We start from the raw sequence: 27919 nt of genomic DNA, 5'->3' as shown, positions 1-27919 counted from the left end.
TTCCATTTCTTCTGATAAAATAAATGAATATTATAAACTTTCCTCTGAATAATCCTTTGCTTTATCGCATTGGTTTTTATAAGGAATCTACTATACACTTATTGTTATTTATTTCTATATAAGCTAAACTTTCAAATTTGATTTCATCTTCAATTTTAATTTTATTTAGAAGAGTGTGACTAGAATTCCCTACTGGATATGTTTACATAGCTATACTATTTTACTCATTTCTAATTTTACAACATTATGATCAGTGGCTATGATTTGTTTGCTTTCTTTTTTAAAGGGGAAAAGAATTCATTGAACTATTTGATAGTAAAATATAGCACCCATTTTATTCTTTGTAAGCAATTTCTTTCACATTCTAATATTGCTGGGATTAAAAAATAAATAATTTTGTCCTAGCCCATTTTGCTCAGTGGGTAGAGTATCAGCCTGAGGACTGAAGGGTCAGGGTTTGATTCTGGTCAAGGACATGTACCTTGGTTGAAGGCTCCTCCCCATCTTGAGTCCTGGTCTGGGCCTGTGCAGGAGGCAACCAATTGATGTTTCTCTCACATCAATATTTCTCTCTGTCCTTCCCTCTCTCTTCTACTCTCTCTAAAAATCAGTGAAAAAATATCCTTGGGTGAAAAATAAAAACATAATAAAAGAAAAGAAAGAAAGAAAGAAAGAAAGAAAGAAAGAAAGAAAGAAAGAAAGAAAGAATTTTTAAATAAAAAACAAAAATTTAAACTCTTCAAATGTCCTTAATAGATAACTGTTCCATTAAACTAAAATTACTTCACAGAATCATGTCAACTTTGTAAAATCACAGAAATGAAATATAGAGAATAGAACACAAAATTATAGTTTAAACATTTTTTATAGTTAACAAAAGACATTCATATGAAAAAAGTAATAAAAATGTCCTGATCCTCTAGGACTGTCTTATAATTATCCCAAGATCTAACAGGGTAATCCTAATATATAAAAACCCAGGGTCTGTAACATCCAAAATGACAGAAGGCTCGACCAAACACTGAAAGTCAGTCCTGCAGTCAGTGTTGGGTCTGCCAGGGCAGGTGCAATGACCCAGCACTGACGATCGAGGGGGCTGTGGATCAGGCCCAGAGAGAGGCCCAGAGAGAGAGGCAGGGTCTGATCCGCAGCCTCCATGGCAGCTGTTGATCAGCCGTTGCCTCTCTCTTTCCCTCAGGGCTTTGCCAGCAGCCGCACCTCTATTTCTCTCCAGGCCTCCGCAGGGGCTGCTGATCAGCCCCGCCTCTCTGATCAGGCCCAGAGATAGGCCCAAAGATGCTGACTGGCATAGAAACCAAACAGAACCAAATCTGGGTAAACTGTGAGGAGCCAATGGCTGCCTAGGAGGCGGGGCTTTTGACATTGACTAGCATAGAAACCGACCAATCAGAGCCAAATTGGCCGGCAGGAGAGGAAAATTGGGGGCAACCAGAGTGGCAAGGGAGGGCAGTTGGGAGCGAGATCAGGCCAGCAGGGGAGGGCATGATGTGGCTGTGGGCAAGATGTGGCCGGCAAGGGAAGGGCAGTTAGGGGTGAACAAGCAGGCAGAGGTAGTTGGGGACGAGATCAGGCCAGCAGGGGAGGGCAGTTAGGGGTGATTACACAGGCAGGCAGGTAGAAGCAGTTAGGAGTGATCAGGCAGGCAGAGAGGTTAGGGGTGATCAGGCAGGCAGGCAGGTGAGTGGTTAGGAGCCAGCACTCCTAGATTGTGAGAGGGATGTCTGACTGCCAGTTTAGGCCCGATCCCACAGTAATCGGGCCTAAACTGGCAGTTGGACATCCCCCAAGGGGTCCCTGATTGGAGAGGTTGCAGGCTTGGCTGAGGGAACCCCCCCATGCCCTGTGCACAAATTTCGTGCACCAGGCCACTAGTAATAAGACAAAGTCTCTTTTTAAGACCATACAAGGTCAAGGCCAAGCCATAGTAAAGGTGAGTTGATACTTAATACCAGAGTGTTGGTCAAAGGTTTGCTTCTCAGAGTGTGATGCCAAGGCCAGCAAGGAGCAAGGACATCCATAGTATAAAATGCACAAGTTTGGGCCCTATTCCAAACCTCCTGAAGCAGAACCTACATTTTAACAAGATTCCAGGACTTCGGTGATACATTAACATTGCAGAGGCTTCAGTATAGTTCTGATCTATCTCTTGCTAATGCAGATTCTGGGGCTGCAGTTGAGCTTCCAGGCAAGGTCACTTGGCTTCTAATGTATGGAGAAAACTTTACATGAAGCACAGCCTGAGAGTGACAAGGACAAGCAACACAGACAGGTGAGGAAGAGCAGGAGGGAAAAAGGAAAGAAGAGGGTTTCTCTGAGGTAAGCTGCATCTGTTGCTTGGACACAGACATCAGAAATTTCCATATTTCACCTGAAAGTTTGTGTCTAGGAGTTTAGAAACATCTTTTTCTACACACTGGAGTCTTCCTGAGTTTATCTTTAAACCTCATAACTTGCCCTGACTGGTTTGGCTCAGTGGATAGAGCGTTGGCCTGCGGACTGAAGGGTCCCAGGTTCGATTTCGGTCAAGGGCATATACCTTGGTTGCAGGCACATCCCCAGTAGGAGGTGTGCAGGAGGCAGCTGATCAATGTTTCTCTCTCATCAATGTTTCTACCTCTCTATCCATCTCCCTTCCTTTCTGTAAAAAAAAATCAATAAAATATATTTAAAAAAATAAAAATAAACCTCATAACTTACTTGAAAAAATTAAGTTTTGTGAATAAAAGGTGTGGTAATAATATTTTTTAATATTAATTTAGAAAGGTTGCCTAAAATTGAAAAAAAAAATATTTGGAAGTCTGTTTATCTTATTTTTACTTTTTGAGAATGTTGGGCTGCCTCTTTTCAAAATATCTAAAGGTTTCATTTGGAACCAGTATTATTTCCTTGTCCTGAACTGAAAAATCAACAAACTGAGGTGTTAATCCTAGTGAATTAATATAATAATGTATAGGAAAATAATAGACCCGCAGAGTTGGAGGACATGCACACTTCTGCTTTATGAGAATTTTTTCTACAGCAGGTCTGGTGATGATCTTTCAACCCAAATATTTCAAAGGATGGGAATTTCTCACACTTCAGGGCAGCCACTTCTTGTGGGATAGCACTCCCATTTCAGAAAGACCATGCCTTTGTGAATTGAAAGACATGTGTCGGAGTCTGGTCGTGCCTCTTCGATAGTTCTAAGCCCAACTTACTCTTATCCCAAGGCTCTTGTTCCAATCCAGTGGATCCAACTCAGTAGTTCCAATCCAGTGGCTCCAACCCTTTTTAAAAACACTAATTCCAACCATAGCTAGTATAGAAATATGACAGAGCCCAACAACAACAGGGAAAGACCTGGGGAGTATTATGCTGAGTGAAATAAGCTAGTCAGAGAAAAATAAGTATCACATGATCTCACTCATATGTGGAATCTAATGAACCAAATAAACTGATGATCAAAAATAGACCCAGAATCATAGAAGCATGAACAGACTGTTGAACCTCAGAGGGAAGGCAGGGGAGGGTGAGTAGGAAGAGATCAGCCAATGAATTTGTATGCTTATATGCATAGCCCATGGACACAGGCAATGGGGTGGTGAGGACCTGTAGCGGGGAGGGGAAGATGGGAGTGGGCTGGAAGAGGTTATGGACGAAAAGGAGGACCTAAGGAATACTTTTAACAATAAAGATTTTTTTTTTAAAAGAATAAAAGTGAAAAAAAAAAAAAGACTGAGCCCAGGCCTCTGGAGTTTGGCACCCCCCTTGTCCCAGTTACAATAGGAGAAAAAGGTTGTATCTTATTTCCAGATGGCAAACCATCAATAGTTTCAGAGAACCACCAAGATTTAGGATGAGAAAAGACCAACAGGATAGTACCAGAAAAAAGGAACTGTCTGGCTATTGACAAATGAATGCAGGAAATTAGGCATGCAGGTGGTGGAGAGCTAAAAAAGTAAATGAGAGATGCTGAAGCAACACAGATGTAGTATTTTCAGGAAGCAAGTATGACCCCAGAGAGTGGAGGGCAAAGGGGAGAGAATCTGGAGGCTCCTAAGAGGGAACCACTGAGCTGGGACCCAACCTCCAAGGGCACTGCCTGGCTGCTTCTGCTTTCTCAGAATAGATCCCAGGAGGCTGATCTGGAAGTGCAGAAAAAACACACAAACAGAAATTCAGGCCACTAAAATGAAAGGTGAACATGGTGGGTGGTGTGAGTAGGTAGGCTAAATAGCCATCTTGGATGGTGGATAAAGAATAATTGAATTTATTTAAGGAAAGGGAGTGGGAGAAGGGATATCTAAAGGGAAGGGCAGCACAGCACCAAGCCAAGAGGGCACTGGGTCAATAATGGCAGCACCCAGGAGCTGGAGTTTCATCCCTTTATGCAGTCATTAGTGGGAAACTTGTCATCAGTGAGTCTGGGGATTGAGGTGGGCTTGAAATGTGAATGGAATGCAGGTGTGTGATCAGGTGTCTTCAGGACAGTTTCAGTTCCTTAAATGGTCTGATTTCTGGTGTCCAGCAAGGTGTTGTTGTTGTTTTTTTTTTTTTGGTGTTTAACTGGCCCAAAGGACACTTGGTGCCCCTCCCCTCCTCTGTGCATCCAAGAATTTGAGATATAGAGTGTGTAAGTGTTGTCTAGAGCCTCACATATCCGTGGTGCTGGTGCACACAGGCACAGGCATGTGTCCCTGGTGTTGGTTGTTTTGTTTTGTTTTTAATAGAAATTCTGTAAAGAGTAAATATAACATTTTATAAGTATTTTTCCCATAGAATTTCTGAAGAGAGGCTAAGAAACTGAGATATTACCCAAAAATGTATAGAAATGCATACTGCATATATATTTCTTGGCAAAACTTCTTAGCTGCTTTCACTTTTACCTAAAATTTTGAAACAATATTAAAAGAAATAAGTAATATAATATCTAGACACTTGTATTAGGTAAATATGTCTTAGCAATATTATATCCAAAACCAAACCCCAAATAACCAACATATAAATAGAAGCATAAAGTCTACATATAAAAAATATGCTTGGTTCTTTAAAATTCTTTATTGTAGGTTCATTTGAAATGTCAGTGTTCAGCTCACATATTTCTATACTCTTAAGAATCACCAACACTTAATTTTTGAGTGTTTTTAATTGAAAAGATTCTGCTGCTTAAAATTCCATTCAACCCCCTGGCCTGAGATGAGAAATACTTAAACATCTGTGTTTTCCTGAAGCCCTCCTCTGTGCCCAGTTTCTCATAATTAACAGAATATTTAATCCAAAATAGAGTGCAGCCCCCACCACTTCTCCATTCCAGCCCAAAGGCAGCACAGAAAATATCAGCGCCTGAGACACATTTATCCCATGGTAGGTTCCCTTTTGTCCCCATGGAGCATCTTGTGTATGTGTGACTTCATGGCATTTAAAGCTAGTATAATAGGGACATATAGGGATCTCTCTCTTTCTTGCTTAACACATAAGGTCATTGGCAAGGGCAGCAAAACCCTGGTAGATTTCTAATGTCAGTGACTCATGGTTTTGTTTTTTTGTGTGTGTGTCTCATAGTTTTAATACTAAATTATGACATGACAGGAACTGCTTCAGATTCTTCAAAGTACCCAATGGAAAGAAAATGTCAGGGTGAATATGCCAGCATTTAGTGAATGCAGCCAAGCGGTTGTGCTGGCTGAGTAGTCCAGAGTTGATGATGCAGCCTTCTCTTCATGTTTTTACAAGTGTAACTTTCCTAACTCGTGACCAGGGAGTCATTTATCCTCAGGAAGAATCTACCTCTTAATACTTTAGGTCTTTAGTTTTGATCTTGCCAGGCCTGTGTTTAAATGCAAGCAACAATGTTTACCCGATTTCATTATCATAGTAGTTATTAGCTGTGTTAACTCTACTGCCACTAAAGGGCCTTTCATCTTCTTCTAGCTTGGATAGGCCTACCCTTTGACATAGATGAGAAAGAAAATTGGTTTTAACTGGTATATTTTGAATTTCAGGAATAGTTGCTGTTCTCTTCTGTGGAGTCACACAGGCACATTATACCTATAATAATTTGTTGTTGGATTCCAAAATGAGGACTAAACAGGTAAAAGGAAAAACTCCCTCCCTGCCTTGTGTCCTTTCTCAATGTAACACAACAATGCTGACAGTGCATTTTCATTAGCAAAGAAAGCTCCAGGCTTCATTAAAGTTTGGATATTTAAAATTTTTTTTCCCTCCAGGATAACCATTAACAGGTTTCTTGGTAAGCAAAAATCTATAATAATAAAAGTGTAATATGCTAATTAGACCAGACAGCCAAATGACCTTCTGGACGTCATTCCAGACATACTTCTGGACGAAGCCGCAATGGTGGGGGCCGAGGCAGAGGCGGTTAGGGGTGATCAGGCAGGCAGGCAGAGGGGTTAGGGGCTATCAGACAGGCAGGCAGAGTGGTTAGGGGCAATCAGGCAGGCAGGCAGGTGAGCAGTTAGGACCGGGCAGTCCTGGATTGCAAGAGGGATGTCCGACTGAGGGGTGTCCAACTGCTGGTTTAGGCCTGATCCTGCGGGGGTCCCTGTGGGATTGGGCCTAAACCAGCAGTCAGACATCAGATTGTGAGAGGGTGCATGCTGGGCTGAGGGCCACCCCCCCAACCCCTGTGCATGAATTTCATGCACTGAACCTCTAATATAGTTATAATAGCCTCTCCCTCCTAAGAAATGTGGGCCACAGACTGTCATACTTAAAGATGAAAGGCCCACAGACAGTAATAATTTACAGTCACTTACATCTAAAAGCATTATAAAGCACTAGAGGCCCAGTGCATGAAATTCATGCATGGGGATGGGGAGGTCCCTCAGCCCGGCCTGCACCCTGTCCAATCTGGGACCCCTCAGGGGATGTTCAACTGCAGGTTTAGGACCCATCCCCTGCGGGATGGGATCCATCCCCTGTGGGATGGGTCCTAAACTGGCAGCTGGACATCCCTCTCACAATCTGGGACCGCTGGCTCCTAACTGCTTGCCTGCCTGCCAGCGTGATTGCCACCTAACCGATTCCCTGCTGGCTGGATGGCCCACAATTGCCCTGCCCTGCCAGCCTGATGGCCCCCAACTGCCCTGCCCTGCCAGCCTGATCACCCCTAACTGCCTCTGCTTCGGCCCCCACCAGAAGGAAGTCAGACATCCAGAAGATGTCTCGTCACCCGGTCTAATTAGCATATTACCCTTCTATTAGTATAGATGGTTACTGAGCAGTGCATTCTAGAGAACATGGGGAAGTGGCATTATGACTTAGAGACCAGGGACTTGACAGGAAGCTGGGAGGTCTGGTCTTACTCAGCAGAGGATGGGCCTGGGATCATGGGTGAGGCCTGGACTGTGTTTAGGTCTGAGGATCCTCCCTCCTCCAGGCATGACTTATTCAGTAGCCTCCCACACACACCCCGACTCGGGTTCAAACCCGCAACCTTTCAATGTACAGGACGAAGCTCCAACCAATGGAGCCACCAGGCCAGGGCAATTATTCTTGGCTTTTATTTTCTTTTCTTTTACTTTTTTATTTTATTTTTTACTCTTTTTATTATATCTTCATTGTTGAAAGGTTTACATAAGTCCCTTTTCCTCCCCATTAACCTTTTCCAGCCTACAACCCCTTCCCCCTAGGCCCTCACCACCCCATTGTCTGTGTCCAGGGGTGATGCATATATGCACACAGGCCATTGGTTGATCTCTTCCCACCCACCCACCCTCCCCCACCTTCCCTCTGAGGTTCCACAGTCTGTTCATGCATCTGTGTCTCTGGGTCTATTTTTGTTCATCAGTGTATTTGGCTCATTAGGTGTTAAAAGTGCTCTGGTTGTGATCACTTGGGTTTTCTAAAGATGCAGTCATATCATGTACAAATCTTTTTTCTTTTTCCAAATGTTCTTGTGGACACGTTGGGAATATAGATACCAGAAATAAAAGTCTGTGAATAAGTTGGGAATAGGATGCTTTTTCTTTCCTGACATTGTGTACATGATCCTGTGCTCCTGCCATGTTGAGAACACTGAGTACTGTGGCTGCAGGGAGGCTCTCGTCAACTCATCCACATAGAGCCATAGCCTCCCTCTCCATCAGCCACAGCTCCCAGGACAGATGCATACACCCCTCAGCAGAGGTGGGGGCACTTGACCACCTTCCGAAGGCTTGCCCCCGGTCATCACCTGGTGAGGCCCACCTTCTGCATATCATCCTCTTGTTCTTACTCCCAGGCCTTTCCATGCACTTCTTCTCACCCAGCCCCCTCCCTTCTCCCATCATGTCCGGAGCCCCAGGTGCTGTCCCTGTGAGGTGTGTGACACTCCCTACCGGGCTGTTTCATCTTATTCTTCCATGGCACCCAGTGTTTCTTCTGCCTCATTAACTTTGTTTGAATCTGAACAGAAATGGCTCCATCTTCTATTCCATTTGTGTCCTTTCCACCCCTAAGTTAATGTTGTATCCTTAGTATGTGGCTATGAAATGTCTCTGTGACTGAGCTGGGAAACCTTTCATGTTTCTCTTTCCTTTTCTTTCATCTCAGGATAACCGAGCTCTGCAATTTGTGTGGATCCAAAGGCCCTGGGAATACAATGCTGAGCCCTCTGAACTCATTTGATTCCCGGGGTTGAATTAAACATGAAAACAGAAGAAAATATACTCTTAGATATAAAATCTGAGTTATTACCTGGAGATTTCCACGGGAGTTGACACTGAGGCATGAGACCCATGTGTTTATTGGTCAGTTTCCTCAACTACGGAATGAAGGTTGAACCTGCCCCTCGGATCCTTAGAGGTTGGATATGATGCATCCACAGGGATTAACTGGCAGCTGGGAGAGTAAGATTGGAAGTTAACAGACACTTGTTTCCTTTACCTGGACAGAGTTAGAAAAACACAATGCTTTTCATCATAACACCAGGAAGGGCTATGCCTATGGGAGGAGGTGCACCGGGACTTCCCCCTTGCTCCTGCCCCGCCCTCCCTCCCTCCATCCCTGCACTGGCTCAGCCACCATTGTGGAACTGTTCAACTCAGGCTCTGGTCCCACCCATCTTGCAGGGAGGAGCATGTGCAGTTTCTTGCAGACAGGGAAGCAGCTGTGGAGTAGGGAGGTGGTGTTTTTTCCCAGAGGAGGCGCTGAAGTCCTTGTTGAAATCACTCCAGGGCCTCTCACAGTGGTGAGTCTGCATCCCAGGAGGTTGCGCAGTAGAGACGCCACATTCCTTTCATAAGAAACTGAGGATTGATCGGAGCTTGCCGGCTGGAGGGAGGGACCAGGGGGTCTGCCTTGCTCCCACTCACCAATCCCCAGTCCCACTCTGCTGCCACCGAGCCTGGTTCCCCGTGGCTCTCCGTTGGCCATCCAGCGATGGGAGCCTGCAGGCCAAGGGTTGGGGGTGGGGGGGTGGGGAGGGACCAGTCGTCCGTTTGGTCGTGATGGGACCTAGCTCTTTTATATATTAGGATGTGAGATTGGGTAGAGAAAAGGAAACAAAGAAGAATAAGGAAGCCATGCTTGCTCCTTAATTGGGTGTTTTTGCTTCTAAATAAACTGAATTGCCAGTTATCTCACAAAAGAATGTACCTCCCATATGCCAAGAACACGTCTGCTTGGAAATTTGCACATTAGCATGCACAAATCCCTTCCACAAACTGCTGTACAGCCCCTCTGTGCCAAGCACTGTGCTAGGTACTAGGAATAAAAAGACAGATAGCATGTGACCCTGCCTGCAAGAGGTTCATTATCAAGTCTGTCGATAAAGATTAAAATGTGTAGAGAACTGTGATAAGAATATCTCCATAGAGTGTTTGGGGAGCATTTAATAGAGCATCCTCCAGTTATTAGGATTAGGAAGGGGAGGAGAAGGTTTCCAGAAATGATGCCCAATCTGGAGATTGAAATAGAAATAGAAGTTAATCAGGTAATCATGTGGAGGATTGGAAAGTAGGAGAAAAGGCATTTGAGTTCCAAATTATAGGATGAACAAGAGCTCTAAGGCAGTTGGTTGAAGCACTATAAATAGTTCTGTGTGGCCAGAGAATGGGGTAAGGCTGAAGCTACTGGGATCCAGTGATGGATGAAACCAAAGATATAGCCAGAGACCAGCTTATGAAAGAACGTCCAGTGAAATATTATGAAGCAATAAAAAATAAAAATAAAATCATGCCATTTGTAACAATGTGGATAGACCTAGAGGATAATATACTAAATGAAGAAAGTCAGCAGAGAAAGGCAAATAGCACATGATTTCACTCATATTTGAAATTTTAAAAAATTAAACAAATAAACAAAACAAAAACAGACAATAGAAACAGAGATTGAACTGATGGTTGCCAGGGGAGTTTGGGGACAGGGGTGTGGGGGAGAAGGTGAAGGAAAATGTAGTAAATAACATTGTGATAACTTTGCATGGTGAGAGATAGTTACTAGGCTTAGTGTGTTGGTCACAACATAATGTATACAAATGTTGATCACTATATTATATATCTGAAAGTAATATAATATTGTCAACTTTAATTTTAAAAAAATAAAAGAAAGAAAAGACTTTCATACCTTGTGAAGGAGGTTAGACTTTACTCTAAAGGTAATGGGTAGTGGCTTAAACAGCAGAAATTCATCATCTCACAGTTTTAGAGCTGAAGTATGAGATTAAGTTGTCGGTAGAATTTGTTCCTTCTGAGGGCTGTAGGGGATAATCTGTTCTATTCCTCTCTCTTAGCTGCTGGTGATTTTCTGGTAATCTTCCATGTTCTATGTCTTATAGAAACATAATCCTGATATCTGCCTTTTTACTTACACTAGAGGCCCAGTGCATGAAAACTCATGCACTGGAGGGGGGTCCCTCAGCCCAGCCTGCCCCCTCTCACAGTCCAGGAGCCCTCAGGGGTGGGAGGCAACCTGGCAATCAGGGGAAGGTGATGTCCCCATCACACCTCTGCTGCTACCACTGCCAGCAGCGCAAGCTTCGGCTGGCCCTGGTTACCTGAGCCTTGGGCAGCCCTGGGCAGCTGGGCAGCCACCATCCGAGGCTTGCCTGCTCCTCAGGACAGCCTTGGTCGGCTGGGTAGCCAACATCCAAGGCTTGCCTGCGCCTTGGGCATCAGCTGGGCATCCGCCATCCGAGGCTTGCTGCACACCTGCCACCCTGGTAGGGCTGAGGGGACTGGGCACCGCTATCTTGTGGCTGTGGGCACTGCCATCTTTGAGGGTGTGGCAGTCAATTAGCATATTCCCTCCTTATTGGCTGTGGGTGCCACCATCTTTTAGGGTGTGGCAGTCAATTAGCATATTCCCTCCTTATTGGCTGTGGGTGCTGCCATCTTTGAGGGTAGGACAGTCAATTAGCATATTACCTCCTTATCGACTGTGGGTGCCACCATCTTTAAGGGTGGGAAAGTCAATTAGCATATTCCCTCCTTATTGGCTGTGCACACCGCCATATTTGTGATGGTGTGAGGGTCAATTATCATATTCCCTCTTTATTAGATAGGATGGCATTCTCCCTGAAAGCATGTCTATCTCCAGACTTCCTTTTTTAAAAAAAATATTGCCCAGCTTGGTGTGGCTCAACAGTTGAGCATCAACCCAGTAACCAAGAGGTCATCAGTTCAATTCATGGTCAGGGAATATGCCCTGGTTGCAGGCTCATTCCCTAGGTTGGGGCATGCAGGAGGCAGCCAATCAATGATTCTCTCTCATCACTGATGTTTCTGTGTTTCCCTCCCTCTCTCTTCCTCTCTGAAATCAAGAAAAATATTTTTTAAAATACTGATTGTGTGTGTGTGTGTGTGTGTGTGTGTGTGAGAGAGAGAGAGAGAGAGAGAGAGAGAGAGAGAGAGAGAGAGAGAAACAGTGATTTGTTACCCTGACTGGGGATCAAACCCATAACCTTGGTGTATTGGGAGGATGCTCTGATTAACTGAACTATCGACTCAGGTCAAATTTTCCTTTTTTATAAGGATATCATTCATATTAGATTAGGGGTCTACCCTACTCCAGTATGACATCATTTTTACTCAACTAATTACATTTTACATTTTCAATGACCTTGTTTTTATCTAAGGTCACATTCTGAAGTATTGGTGGTTAGGACTTCAACATATGAATTGGCAGTGGGGCACCATTCAACCCAATAATAGGAAGTCATTAAAGTATCTTAGGCAAAGTAATTTTAGATTGGATTTCCATTTTAGAAATATCACTCTGGCAGACAAGAGGAGCATGAATCAAATGGCATTTGTATCAGTGAGCTTTTGCTATGTCACAAACAACAATACAACCCCAGTGGCATCCAACAATAAGCATTTATTTTTCAGATATCTGCACAGTTCAAATCTTTTGAGGTGGATTGAGCTGGGTGGCTCTTTTTGTCTCAACTGGGCTTATGTCTGTGGGTTTTCTGAGGCTCTATTCTAGAGTAGGCTTGGCTGGAGCACCACACCACAGCCAGTGCCATGTGTCTGCCATTCTTCTCTTGGCATAAGAGTAAGCCCCAATGTGCCAGTCCATTCCAAGCCTTTGCTTGTGTCTCTTTCCCTAAACATTCTATTGGCCAAAGAAAATCACATGGCTGAGCTCAAGGTCAAGAGGCTGAGAAGGCTGCAGGCCCACATTGCAAAGTTATATTGTAAGAAGCATGGATATAGGGGATGATAAAAGTTGGGCCAAATTATTGCAATCTATCCCATAATGAAAATGGAGATAGAGAAGATTATATAATAAGTCCAATGATGTTGAAGATATCTGGTATGATTTTGGGGTAGTAGGAATGGAGAAAGCCAAAGTGACATCTAAGCAAAAACTGTAATTGACTAGAAATTCCTAAATAGTAGTTTTCAAAAATATTTGAAAAGCTCTTTTTGTCATGTCTCAAGCTTAGCTGGACCTGACCTTACCTCCCACCTACCCAGAAATTCTCCAAGTTCACCCTACACTTCTGCCCATCAGAGGAACCACAAAAATGTGACTTCACAAATTTTAAGTACCTATCCTTAAAAATAAAAGTGAAGAAAAAAACTGGTACTAATACCTAAAACACTCCAATATATAGTCACCTAGGATTCTTTCAATTATGGAGACTGTTAGCATTCTTTAGGGTTTAAAGGGAAATAAATGTGTTCAGCTGTTCTTCCTGACTTTGTCTGGTTCTCTGAGTTCTTGCATTCTGGAAAATTGAACTCTGTGTAGGGACCTGCAGTTTTAAGTCATGTTATCTAGACTTCTCCACAGAACTCCAAAAATAATTCATCTCCTGGTGAGACAGCAGCCCAGCACCATGGAAGACAAAGCCCAAATCAGTGCCCCACAGCCCTCTGCTCTCTTCTGAATGACTTGACCATCACTCCCTGATGGACGTCCAGCCTCCATTCTTACAGCACTCTACTTTCAGGAAGGGTTTTTACCAGATTGTTTTTTAGCATCCAGATAATTGCATCCCTCCATCTTTGTTCCCCCCATTAACTTCTTTCCTAGGTGCTGGTTCATAGGAGGGGCCTAATGAATTCTAATTCCATTCTTTTCACATACCTTTCCTCACTTTTTTCTTCAGGGCCTGTCATTTTCTACTTACTTTTTCTCAGAATATATGCATATGTTATATACATATTTGTCCATCTATGCACATATATGCATGCACACACACATTCCCCACTCCAGTATGCAGAGTCTGAGGTCACGACTTTGAAGGAAATGAGATCTAGCCTTTTAATTAACTTCACAGATCAGAGGTCCATGGCCATACCTGCAGCAGTGTAACAAGCAAAGTTCAAACTGCATGTGGGAGCCAATTATAAATTGTAAAGAATAGCTGAGGTAAGTATTATAGAAATCACAACTGATTCCACTGTGAAATGGGAAAGGTTTGGAAAGTTTTATATGATGACACAGAGTTATTGAATACAGTGTCTTCTTCTGCATCTCCGCACATTTTCACTGCCAATGAGAAAAGTGGCATATACAGCCTCTGAGTCTCTGTCCCCAGGGACTAGTCAATGGGAGTAAAGAAAGTCAATGAGTGAAGGCCAGTGGAAAATACATAAAAATCAACTTTGGAGGATCGAAAAAATGGTGGCGGAATAGACAGACGTGTCCTGAGCCTTGTCCTGGAGCAGATACAAAGAACAGCTGAGGGTTGCACGGGAAGTGTTTGTTGGTTAGTTGAGGGACAGCTATACTCCAGGAGATGGTGGGGAACTGCTGGATGGTGCTTGCCTGACCTGGCAGCCCCCACTGCTGCTGGGTTCCCTCCTGGAGCAACCAGCTCAGACACAGAGACTGTGCCATCTTGAAGGGGAAAGTGGATGTTATCTGAAGCCTGAAAATCTACAACTACGGCACCCACTGAACAGCTGCGAACCCCAGAACACCAGTCCCCAATTGGCGCAAACACTCAGATTCAGAGGAGCTCTACACTCCACCACGGAAAGGTCAGATTTCGCCCGGGATAAGGTGAGGTCTTTGGTCCTGGCAGGAGAGAGAAATGTGCGTACTGCGGGAGCTGGAGGACCAGGGAAAGTCTGCGCCTAGAAAAATCCATGGCTGTTGGGGCTGGCGTGATCTGTGAATGTGGAAGGGGGTCCTCAGAGCTGCTAACAGAAGGGAACTCTAAAAAGCAACCTATTTTGATCTGACGCAAAAGGACAGCCTAAAAATTTTAAAAGTGTGCCAGCTGCTTAGACCCAAGGGAGAAAAAAGGCTGCACAGACCTGAGCGCAGCCCAAGTTCGCACACTTACGCTGGCTTTTTTTTTTTCTTTTTTCTTTTTCCTCTTTAAAATCTTGTTTCTGAATACTAAGCCCAACACATAGGATCACCCAATTGGGGGCACCCTAAGAGACTGCAGGGGAAAGTTGTCTTTCTGGAACCTGGGGATCAGAGCCAGGAATATCCATCAGAGAACCAGCTCTGGGGCAACCCACTCCCACAAATTGGTATTGAGTGCCACAGGGAAAGCAGGATCTAAGCACTGGCTAGAGATGACCTATAGACCCGGAGGTCAATCCAGAAACACTGCCACCCAGGGCTTGAATCACAAATTGACTCTTGTGTAAACACAAATAAAGGAATACAAGAAATTAAGACACACTACCTGCTTAAAAATTAGGACTGGCTTACAACACTGAGGAGCAGTGGAATGTAGGGAACTGCAATACTGTCCTGGCTAGGAAACAGGTGTGCCAAACAGAAGAGTAGAGGAAGTGAATGACCTTCACTACTGCACATTTTTATTTTTATTTTTTTCATCTTTTACATCAGAAACTATTTTTTTTCTTTTTTCCTCTTTTGATTTTTACCTTTTTAATTAATACATTTTTATTTTCAATCAGTATTATTACTACTACTATTTTACCTTTTTTTAAAAGTGTAATTTTATTTTCTCTTTATTTTACTTTAGGATTAGTGTTCTACATTCCATTTTCATCTTTCTTTTAGCATCATTTTACTCTATCTCAACTTTACCTTTATGCCATCACTCTCTTCCTAACTTTTCCCCTTTTGTTGTCCTGTTTCTCTTACCCTTTTCCTGCTTTAGATTTTCCCTATTCTTTCTTTTACCCCCTGTAAAAATTTCACCCTACTTATATATCTAATTTCCAATCCCCTGCTCCAAGTCCATACACATCTCTCTCTTCTCTGTCTTCACTATCCAAAAGATTGTTTTTCTCTCTGTCCTTTTGTTGTGGTTTGCTTTATTGTTGATTATATCGATTTTTTATGATTGTTTGTGAGATTGTTTTGCTTATTCTTTTTTTTGTTTGTTTTGTTTTTGTTTGATTTTTGCTTCTGTTTCCCCTAGCCTCGCTTGAGATTAATTGTTGTTTGTAGTTTGTATTCATCTCCAGGTGCTTGTTGCTGGCATTTGTTGGGATTAGTGGCTGTTCTATTGGGGTTTTCTCCCCATATATATAGTTTGTTCCCATCTTCTTTCTTATTCTCTTTCTTATTTTCCTTTTCCCAATTTCATTTTTGCACTCCTTTCTCTTTTTTTATCTTCTTCTTTCTCTCCTATCCTCTATTTTGCCTTTCTCTGGTGGTCACCTTTATTTGGGGTTATTAATATTGTGAATACATTTCAGTACAGTGCCTTGTGTATTGTACCTGGTTGTGTTGTATTTTGTGCCTTTAAATCAATGCAGGAGAGAAAGAACTACATGACCAGACACCCAGAGAAGAGAGACCATGGGGAGACAAAGACACAGCCTGCATATGAAAGAAAAGCAGGCATCACCAGAAAAGGAAGTAAATGAAATGGAGGCAAGCAACCTGTCAGAGAAAGAATTCAGAGAAATGGTCATAAGGTGGCTGAAAATAATGGAAGACAAATTCCACAATATGTGTAAGAACCAAGAGGAAATTAAGAAGAACCAAGAAGAAATGAAAAATGATATCGCTGCTGTAAAGAACTCAATAGAAAGCATCAGGAGTAGAATAGAAGAAGCAGAGGACTGCATCACTGAGCTAGAAGACAAGGTAGGAAAAAATACCCAAGCAGAGCAGCTTCTAGAAAAAAAAAATTAAAAAGCAGGAGGAGAGCCTAAGGGAATTTTGGGACAATACAAAACAAAACAACATCCACATAATAGGGGATCCAGAAGGAGAGGAAACTGAGCAAGGAATAGAAAACCTGTTTGAAGAAATAATGACAGAAAACTTCCCTGGTATAGGGAAGAAAAAACCCACACAAATCCAAGAAGCTCACAGAGTCCCAAGCAAAATGAACTCCAAAAGACCGACGCCAAGGCACATTATAATTAAATCGGCAAACATCAACGAAAAAGTAAGAATCTTAAAAAGTGGCCAGAGAGAGACAGAAAGTTACCTACAAAGGAACCCCCATCAGACTAGCAACTGATTTCTAAACAGAAACTCATCAGGCCAGAAGGGAATGGAATGAAATATACCAAGTCATGCAAAAGAAGTGTCTGAATCCAAGAATACTGTACCTAGAAAAGCTATCAATCAAAATTGAAGGTGAAATCAGGAGCTTCACAGACAAAAAAGGACTAAGGGAATTTATTACCACCAAACCAGCAATGCAAGAAAGAAATGCTAAGAGATCTGCTGTAAAAAAAAGAAATAGGAAGCGAAGAAGGAACACAGGAGTAAAAAATAAAAATGGCAACAAAGAAGTACCTATCAATAATAACTTTAAATGTAAATGGATTAAATGCCCCAATCAAAAGACATAGGGTAACAGATTGGATAAGAAAACATGACCCAAATATCTGCTGTCTACAAGAAACTCACCTCAGAAAAAAAGATGCACACAGACTAAGGGTGAAGGGATGGAAACAGATTTTCAGGCAAATGGAAATGAAAAAAAAGCTAGCAATACTTATATCTGACAAATTAGATCTCAAAGTGAAGGACATAACAAGAGATAAGAAGGCCACTTCATAATACTAAAGGGAGCAATCCAACAAGAAGAAATAACTCTGGTAAACATATAGGCACCAAATACAGGAGCACCCAAATACATAAAAAAAACTCCTGGAGGATATCAAGGGAGAGATTGACAGCAATACAATCATAGTAGGAGACTTTAATACCCCACTATCACCATGGGGAAAATCCTCAAAATAAAAAAAAAAAGCAAAGAAACATCAATCCTAAATGACTCACTAGACCAGATGGAATTAATTGACATCTTCAGAACATTTCACCCCTAAGCACAGAATAAATTCTTCTCAAGTGCACATGGGTCATTTTCAAAGATAGACTATATGTTGGGTCATAGGCAAAGTCTCTTCAAATTCAAGAAGATAGAAATCATATCAAGCATCTTCTCAGATCACAGTGGCATAAAACTGGAAATCAACTATAATAAAAACAATCCAAAAAAAATCAAACACATGGAGACTAAACAGCATGCTAATAAACAATGACTGGGTTACTAGAGAGATCAAAGAAGAAATAAAAAACATCATGGCAACAAATGACAATGAAAACACAACAATCCAAAATCTATGGGACACAGCGAAAGCAGTCTTGAGAGGGAAGTTCATAGCTCTACAAGCCCTGCAAAAAACAAGAAACAATGTTAATAAATTACCTAACCCTACAACTCAAAGAGTTAGAAAGAGAGCAACAAGAAAATTCCAGTGTAAGCAGAAGGAAGGAAATAATAAAGATCAGAGAGGAGATAAACTACATTGAGACCAAAAAACCAATACAAAAGATCAACAAAACCAAGAGCTGGTTCTTTGAAGGGATAAACAAGATTGATAAACCTCTAGCCAGGCTCAACAAGAAGCAAAGAGAGAGGACCCAAATAAATAAAATCCAAAATGAAAGAGGTGAAATAACAACAGACCCCACCAAAATACAAAGGATTGTTCAAAAATACTATGAACAACTCTATTACAACAAACTGGACAACCTGGAGGAAATGGACATATTCCTAGAAAAATATAACCTTCCAAAACTCAATCAGAACTTAAAAATCTCAAAAAGCCAATAACTATGGAAGAAATTGAAGCAGTCATCAAAAAGCTTCCAGCAAACAAAAGCCCAGGGCCAGACGACTTCACAGGGGAGTTTTACCAAACATTCAAGGAAGAACTAAAACCTATCCTCCTCAGACTATTCCAAAAAAATCAAGAGGAAGGAACACTTCCAAGCTCCTTCTATGAAGCCAGCATCACCCTAATACCAAAACCAGACAAAGACAACACAATGAAAGAGAATTACAAGCCAATATCCCTCATGAACATAGATGCCAAAATCCTCAACAAAATTCTAGCAAATCGTATCCAGCAGTACATCAGAAAGATCATACACCATGACCAAGTAGGGTTTATCCCAGGAATGCAAGGATGGTACAATATCCTCAAATCAATAAACGTGATACATCACATAAACAAACTGAGAGATAAAAATCACATAGTCATATCAATTGATGCAGAAAAAGCATTTGACAAAATCCAACACCCTTTCTTCATAAAAACTCTCAACATGGTGGGAATAGAAGGATCATACCTCAACATAATAAAAGCCATATATGATAAACCCACAGCTAATATCATACTCAATGGGCAAAAACTAAAACCATTTCCCCTAAGAACAGGAACAACACAGGGATGCCCACTCTCACCACTCCTGTTCAACATAGTACTGGAAGTATTAGCCATTGCAATTAGACAAGAAGAAGAAATAAAAGGCATCCAAATTGGAAAAGAAGAAGTAAAGCTGTCATTATTTGCAGATGACATGATATTGTACATAAAAAAACCCGAAAGACTCCATCAAAAAACTAATAGACTTAATAAATGAATTTGGCAATGTAGCAGGATACAAAATTAACGCCAAGAAATCTATGGAATTTCTATACACCAATAGTGAACTTACAGAAGGAGAGACTGAAAAAGCAATCCCATTTACCATCGCACCAAAAAAATTAAGATACCTAGGAATAAACTTAAATAAGGAGGTAAAAGACCTATATGCGGAAAACTACAGGACACTGAAAAAAGAGATTGAGGAAGATGTAAACAGATGGAAGAACATACCATGTTCATGGATTGGTAGAATCAACATCATTAAAATGTCCATACTACCCAAAGCAATCTATAGATTCAATGTACTCTCCATTAATATACCAACGGCATATTTCAAAGACCTAAAAAGAACTCTCCAAAAATTCATCTGGAATAAAAAAGACCCTGAATAGCCACAGCAATCCTGAGAAAGAAGAACAAAGTAGGTGGGATCTCAATACCAGATTTCAAGCTGTTTTACAAAGCCACTGCTCTCAAAACAGCCTAGTACTGGCACAAGAACAGACATATAGACCAATGGAATAGAATAGAGAATCCAGATATCTACCCAAACCACTATGCTTCAATTAATATTTGACAAAAGAGGCATGAACATACAATGGAGTGAGGACAGTCTCTTCAATAAATGGTGTTGGGAAAATTGGACAGATACATGCAAAAAAATGAAACTAGATCACCAACTTACACCATACATGAAAATAAACTCAAAATGAATACAGGACTTAAACATAAGATGGGAAACCATAAAAATACTAGAGGAATCCACAGGCACAGAAATCTCAGACATATGCTGAAGCAATTTCTTCACCAATACCACTCCTAGGGCAATGGAAGCTAAAGAGAAAATAAACAAATGGGACTACATCAAAATAAAAAGCTTTTGTACAGCAAAAGAAACCATCAACAAAACAACAAGAAAGCCCACTGTATGGGAGAACATATTTGCAAATGTTATCACTGATAAAGGTTTAATCTCCAACATCTATAGGGAACTTATACAACTTAATAAAAGGAAGATAAATGATCCAATAAAAAAAAAATGGGCTTTCCCACTGTAGTTTGACAGTCTGTTCAATGCTTCTTTGCCTCTGTATCTATTTTTCCCCATTTCTTTCCTTTAAAAAAGCTTGCCTCTGCAGACTAGAAATAAACATATAATAACAAAAAAATGTTTGAGTCCCAATTTCAATGTCCAACAGTTCCTTATGTGTACATGTCAGCAATGATATCTGGATGGTGGGCACATGGTGGCAATGCAGGTCCGACCCTCTCTGGTTTGGTCCTAGGCAACCTGCTGTGTCGCACATCTGCTGACTGCTAGCTTGGCAAGGCGTCATCAGTGTCTTCCATCTCTGTACTGTTTCTCTTCTTGTCTTCATGGTTGGAGCAGACCTGTCAATTCCTCTCTGTTGTAGGAATCCATATGGTCTTGGAGGGGAGGTTGGGAGGGGTGACTGTAAGAGATCAACCAAAGGACTTGTACACATGCATATAAGCATAACCAATGGATACAAGACACTTGGGGAGGGGGCAGGTAAAGGCATATACTGAGGGGTAGGAGAGGCCGGGGGGGAGGTCGACAGGGAAACAAAAAAAAAAGGAGACATATGTACTACTATTTGTAATACTTAAAACAATAAAATAAATTAAATAAATAAATAAACATTTACCAAATTAAAAAAAAGAAAAAAATGGGCATCGGACCTAAATAGAATCTTTTTGAAAGAAGACAGAAAGAAGGCCAAAAAAAATATGAAAACATGCTCAAAGTCACTAATTATCCAAGAGATGCAAATCAAAACGACAATGCGGTACCATCTCACACCTGTCAGAATGGCAATCATCAACAAATCAACAAACGACAAGTACTGGCGGGGATGCGGAGAAAAAGGAACCCTCGTGCACTGCTGGTGGGAATGCAGACTGGTGCAGCCACTGTGGAGAACAGTATGGAGTTTCCTCAAAAATTTAAAAATGGGACTGCCATTTGACTCAGTGATCCCACTTCTAGGAATATATCCCAAAAAACTAGAAACACCAATCAGAAAGGATATATGAACCCCTATGTTCATAGCAGTACAATTCACCATAGCTAAGATTTGGAAAGAGCCTAAGTGCCCATCAGCAGATGAGTGGATTAGAAAACTATGGTACATCTACACAATGGAATACTATGCTGCTATAAAAAAGAAGGAATTCCTACCATTTGCAGCAGCATGGATGGACCTGGAGAGCATTATGTTAAGTGAAATAACGCAGGCAATGAAAGAAAAATACCACATGATCTCACTCAATTGTGGAAAATAAAGAACATTATAACCTGATGAATAAAAAGATAGATACAGAGGCAGAGAAGCATCGAACAGACTGTCAAATTAAGCGGAAAGGCTGGGGAGTGTTGGGGAGGGAGGGAAACAGATCAACCAAAGGACTTGTATGCATGCATATAAGCACACCAATGGACACAAGACACTGGCGGGGTGGGATGAGGGCATGCGTCAGGGGGTAGGGGAGGCTGTGGGAAGGTCAATGGGGAAAAAAAAGGAGATATATGTACTAATATATGTAATACTTTAAACAATAAAAAAATAAACTTTGTATTATAAAATGCAAAGGTAAATGATTTTCAAAGACATTTTATTCATGGACTGTGTCTGCACCAGCTAATCAAATAGCTCCAACTGAATACAGACTTTTGAGAACATATGTTCTTTACAGCTTCAAGAAATAGAGCGCTCCTTCAAAATTGCATTACACTTTAAATATGTCTTTAAATTAATAATGATTTAGATGTAGGTTAATTTATTTCACACCAGCCTGTAAGAAACCATGTAGCATGACTCTGTGTGAGGTACAAAGCAGTATGATAGAGACACTCTGGTACTGGACCCACTATGAGGATTTCATGTTGATAGTGAAGCATTCCATTAAAGTGTATATGAACAGTCATGGAAGCCCCTCTCCCTGGACTCAGATTGGTCCTCTTGCTTTAGGATATGCACATCTAACCTTAGAGATGGGAAAATCCTGCAAGCCATGACTCGCCCTAGAAACTAAGGGCTGTTAGAGATTATGGGCACACAGTGGTCTGCGAGCCTCAAATTCACAAGACTGCATACAGAATCTATAATCCCACACACACAGTGCCCGCCTGCCTCCCAAGCCCTTCGTGACTCATGCCATCACCCCTAGCAGGCCTGGGAGCTGCTAATCTGGCAACACTTCAGGGTGTTTCCACAGTCTTTACCTTGCCTGAGGTTCACTTGCAAAGCCATTTACTTCTATATTATCCCTTTTAACTAGAATTTCTCCTTCCTTCCTGCAGTTACCTCCTAAACATTAGTTACAATGAGTAATCATGGACATATAATATTAATTTAAATAGTTAACATTTATTATGCGTTAGTATTTATGAACTACTTATCTCACTTTCTATTTACTTTTCTACCTAAGAGGTAGCTCTTCTGCAATCATTCAGCTAATCTATGTTAGAGCCTGCTCTGTGTCAGCCACTGTTCAAGGTGCTGGGTTAAAAGAGCAACAAAAACCTATTTCTGGTGAAGGAATTTTATTGTAATCAAAATAAATAAGCTAAATATATAGCTTATGGTGAGTCATAAGGTCAATAATAAAACAGATATGGAAGCTAGGTTTGTGTACTTGGGAAGGCAAGGTTACAATTTTAGATAGGATGGATGGGGAAGGACTCAATAAGAAGGTGATACTTGAAAGAAGTGAAAGATGTTTGGGGCATAGCTGTCCAGAAATTGGGAATGACAAATATATGGCTACTTGGGGCAGGTAACCAATATCGCTGAGGTGAAGAGGACCAGGGGAGGATATGAGAGATGGTATCAGAGCTGTGACGAGAGATGGCTCGGGGAGACTGAACAAAATGGAAAACACTAGAGTATTTTATGTACAGGCAGGGCATGATTGATTTAAATTTTATTTATTTTATTTTTTTAATTTTATTTTATTGTTTAAAGTATTACAAATAGTAATACATATGTCTCCTTTTTTCCCCCTATTGACCTTCCCCCGCCTCCCCTAACCCCTGGCACATTTTCTCACTGCCCCCCTCCCAGTGTCTTGTGTCCATTGATAATGCTTATATGCATGCATACAAGTCCTTCAGTTGATCTCTTACCTCCTTCCCAACCCCAACACTCCCCAGCCTTCCCACTCTAATTTGACAGTCTGTTTGATGCTTCTCTGCCTCTGTATCTATCTTTTTATTCATCAGGTTATAATATTCTTTATTTTCCATAAATGAGTGAGATCATGTGGTGTTTTTCTTTCACTGCCTGGCTTATTTCACTTAGCATAATGCTCTCCATGTCCATCCATGCTGCTGCAAATGGTAAGAATTCCTTCTTTTTTATAGTAGTGTAGTATTCCATTGTGTAGATGTACCATAGTTTTCTAATCCACTCATCTGCTTATGTGCATTTAGGCTGTTTCCAAATCTTAGCTATTGTAAATTGTGCTGCTATGAACATAGGGGTGCATATATCTTTTCTGATTAATGTTTCTGTTTACTTGGGATATATTCCTAGAAGTGGTATTACTGGGTCCAATGGCAGTCCCATTTTTAAATTTTTGAGGAAATGCCATACTGTTTTCCACAATGGCTGCACCAGTCTGCATTCCCACCAGCAGTGAAGGAGGGTTCCTTTTTCTCCACATCCTCTCCAGCACTTGTAATTTGTTGATTTATTGATGATAGCCATTCTGACAGGTGTGGAATGGTACCTCATTGTTGTTTTGATTTGCATCTCTCAGATGATAATGACTTTGAGCATGTTTTCATGTGTCTCTTGGCTTTCTGAAAATCCTCTTTAGAAAAATGTCTATTTAGGTCCTTTGCCCATTTTTTTATTGGGTCATTTATCTTCCTTTTGTTAAGTTGTATGAGTTCCCTGTAAATGTTGGAGATGAAAGCCTTATCAGAGATAACATTGGCAAATATGTTCTCCCATGCAGTGAGCTTTCTTGTTGTTTTGTTGATGGGTTCTTTTGCTGTACAGAAGCTTTTAATTTTGATGTAGTCCCATTTGTTTATTTTCTCCTTAGTCTCTCTTGCCCTAGGATCTGTGTCTGTAAAGATATTGCTATGACATATGTCTGCAATTTTGCTGCCTATGTAGTCTTGTAGGATTGTTATGGTTTCCTATCTTACATTCTAGTCTTTTAGCCATTTTGAGTTTGTTTTTGTGTATGACATAAGTTGGTGATCTAGTTTTATTTTTTTGCACGTATCTGACCAAATTTCCCAACACCATTTATTAAAGAGGCTGTTTTGGCTCCATTGTATGCTCTTGCCTCCTTTGTCAAATATTAATTGAGTATAATCGCTTGGGTCAATTTCTGGGTCCTCTATTCTGTTCCATTGGTCTATATGTCTGTTCTTGTGCCAGTACCAGGCAGTTTTGAGAACCATGGCTTGGTAATATAGTTTGATGTCTGGTATTGTGGTCCCTCCAACTTTCTTATTCTTTCTCAGGATAGCTGTGGCAATTCAGGGTCTTTTTTTAATCCAGATGAATTTTTGGAGAGTTTGTTCTAGGTCTTTGAAATATGCCATTGGTATTTTAATAGGTATTGCATTGAATCTATAGATTGCTTTAGATAGTATGGACATTTTAATGATGTTGATTCTACCAATCCATGAACATGGTATGTTCTTCCATTTCTTTATGCCTTCCTCTACCTCTTTTTTTAGTGTCCTGTAGTTTTCCGAGTACAGGTCTTTTACATGATTTAAATTTTAAAAGGATGGAGGTGCCATATGTTAGTTAAGGAAGACTCTGAGAGAACAGGTTAAGGGGCAGTTGGGAACTGAGTGTTCAGTTGTCAAATTTGGGATGTGTACTAGTCAATAAAGTGGAACTGTTGAGTAAACAGTTGGACATAAAATTCTGGAGTTCAGGGATAGGTCTAGGCTAAAAGCATAATTTTGGAAGTTGTCAGCACAGAGATGATATTGCAAACATGAGACTGGATGACATCTCCAAGGGAGTAATGGAGTAGTGATCCAAAAACCAAGTTTGCGGCACTCCAGAGGTAAGAGGTTGGGAAGCAACAAAGGAGACTGACAGGTAGTAGCCAGTAGGGAAAAGTAAAACTAAGAAAGTATGGTGTTCTTAAAAGCAAGTGAAAAGAGAATCTCAAGAAAAAGCACAATGGATTGTGTCAAATACTTCTAAAAGGTCAAGTAAGATGAAGAGAATAAATATCACTAATGATATTAATGACAGCCATATTGGTGGGATGTCATGGTAAAAGCCTAATTGCAGTGGGTTCAAGAGAGAATGGAGGGAAAGAAATTGGAAACTGCATGTACAGACAAATCCTTCAAAAGAATATACTGTGTATGGGGAGAAAAGACATAAAATGATAGCTGGAGGGAAAAGTGAGACAAAACAAATATTCTTGTTATTTTTAAGATAGAAGAAAGAATACTTTTTATGCTAATGGAAATAATACAGAAAAGAGAAGACTATGTGTTTAAGGGTTTGCCAAGGCTTATAAGTGGCAGAGGAAAATTTTTAATATGTTTTTTTAACTTTGTAGTTCAAACTATTCTGCCTTTTACCAAATATCCTTTGATTATAGAAGGGGTAGTAGCAATTGTGAGGCTTAGTATCATTTATTCAGAAAACCTTGAGTGGATGAATAAAAGAATGAATGAATATTTGGATATATTTATTATACTTTCAGCTCATTCAGATCATTAGTTCTTTATCTTATATTTAATTCCATCATCTTTGAAAATCTGCCAGTTTTAGTGTATTTTAATATTTTACTAATATACAGGTTGGGGGATACACAGGTATTTTTCTGCATTTACTTTTAAAAAGCCAGATTCTTGGTCTAGCATTTATGGGAAAATGATGACATCTTCATTACAGCACATTATTTCCAGATGCTAATTTCATTCCCATCCCCAGATGAGATTTTGAGTGTTTATCACTATTGAATGAAAAATCAGCAATAAAACTCCAAATTTAAATTTCCAATAAAAATAAGACAGTGGGAGTCAAGCTGGATATGATGTGCATGACTTTGTAAAAAAAATTCAAGGAAAATATATAGAATATGGGACAGGCTAGGTGATATAGTGGAAAGAACACTTGACTGAGAGTCCAGAAAGCTAGGGTTCACCCCTCACCTTTATGACTAATGGTGGGGCCTTGGATAATTCATTTAAAACCCGTGAGCTTCAGTTTTCTAATTTGTAAAAATGAATGATTGAACTATATGGCTGAGTGTTAATGATCGTGCTCTAAATCTAACATTCTGTGACTTGACATGTAATATAAGCTATGCATCCAGGTCCTTCTCACAGACTAAGATGGACAGAGATCACATGTGACAGACTGCAATGCATGGAGAGGAGAGGAGGGAGCCTAGTTTGCCATTGACCTTGAGGACAAATCACTGGGTAGACCTTTTCATTAAGTTGTCAAATCAATTCCAAGGATAAAGTGATTAAAAACCAAAGTGCCTGGGTCATACTAGGATGAGAAATTTCAGTGAGGGCTATAATTCCTAGAAAACTCTCTGATACTAAGTAAGGGGTTGCAATGGCTTTTTTTTCTTTCATTTTTTCTTATCATCATTGTTAAACCTCAAGCAAGGATATTTTTTCCATTGATTTTTTAGAGAGAGTGAAAGGGACAAAGGGAGGGGGGAGAGAGAGAAAAGAGAGAAGAGAAACAACAGTATGACAGAGACACATGGATTGGTTGGCTCCTTCACCCACCCCAATCATCAGGGCCAGGGTAGAACCTGAAACCCAGGTATATGCCCTTAACTGGGAATCAAACCTGTGACCTTTCAGGATGGGCTGATGCTCTAGCCACAAAACACATTGGCCAGACTTCATGTGTCCTTGGGGTGGTGAATACAGAGCTTACAATATTACCACTAAGTCTCAAGAGTCTGACTGAAGGGCTTTCCAGCGTGTCAGTTCACGCATGGGTCAAGTATAGATTAAGCAGGATGTGGATTAAGCAGGATGGGAGCCAGGGAGACAAGGGCAAATTAGACATGGTTCTCTTTCTTAGGAGCTCCTAATGCATCAGGGGATATACACACAGAAGTGTGCACACACATGCATACACACATGTTTACACACATATGAACAAACAACAACTTCATGTGGAAAATGTTAAAATAGAGTGATGCACAACATGTCATGGGAATCAAAAGACTGACTTGCTTCCTGGAGGCAAGGTGTTCAGAGGAAGCTGTGAGCTGGGTGATTTGGAATTAGGTATATAGATAATTACATTATGAAGATTTCATGGGGGAATGGAAGCAAAGAGGAAAGAATTTGCAAAGGCATAAAATAAGAAAGAACTTGATAAGTCCCATAAAAGAGATAGCACTCTATGACTGGGGCCTAGGTTGCCTTGAGGAAGTAGGTAGGAGTCTACTAGGGTGGGGGACAGGAAAGGGAAGGCTGTGGGAGAGAGCTGAGAATTAAAATGAACAGGTGAGATCAGGTGTACCTCTTAGTGTCTCACTGTGTTACATTTAGGAGAACTGTATCCATAAGCCTAATAATCACTTAAGGCTTTCAGGCATAGGAATGATGATAATTAGATCTGTGCCAAAAATTC

General features: G+C 40.9%; 1 protein-coding gene across 1 annotated transcript in view; it reads left to right on the top strand.

The window, feature by feature from the left end:
- SLC9A9 (solute carrier family 9 member A9) overlaps positions 1 to 27919 on the top strand; it is a gene marked incomplete at its 3' end in the record, with an annotated part of 980651 nt that overhangs the window by 558251 nt on the left and 394481 nt on the right. Inside the window, 1 exon segment of the mRNA XM_080654659.1 lies at positions 6003 to 6091. Coding sequence (XP_080510785.1) covers positions 6003 to 6091 — 89 coding nt within the window.

This window comes from Plecotus auritus (assembly GCF_963455305.1).
Source record: "Plecotus auritus genome assembly, chromosome: 2".
Lineage (NCBI taxonomy): Eukaryota > Metazoa > Chordata > Mammalia > Chiroptera > Vespertilionidae > Plecotus > Plecotus auritus.
The sequence above is the reverse complement of the archived record's forward strand: the minus strand, read 5'-3'. Positions and strand labels throughout refer to the sequence as shown.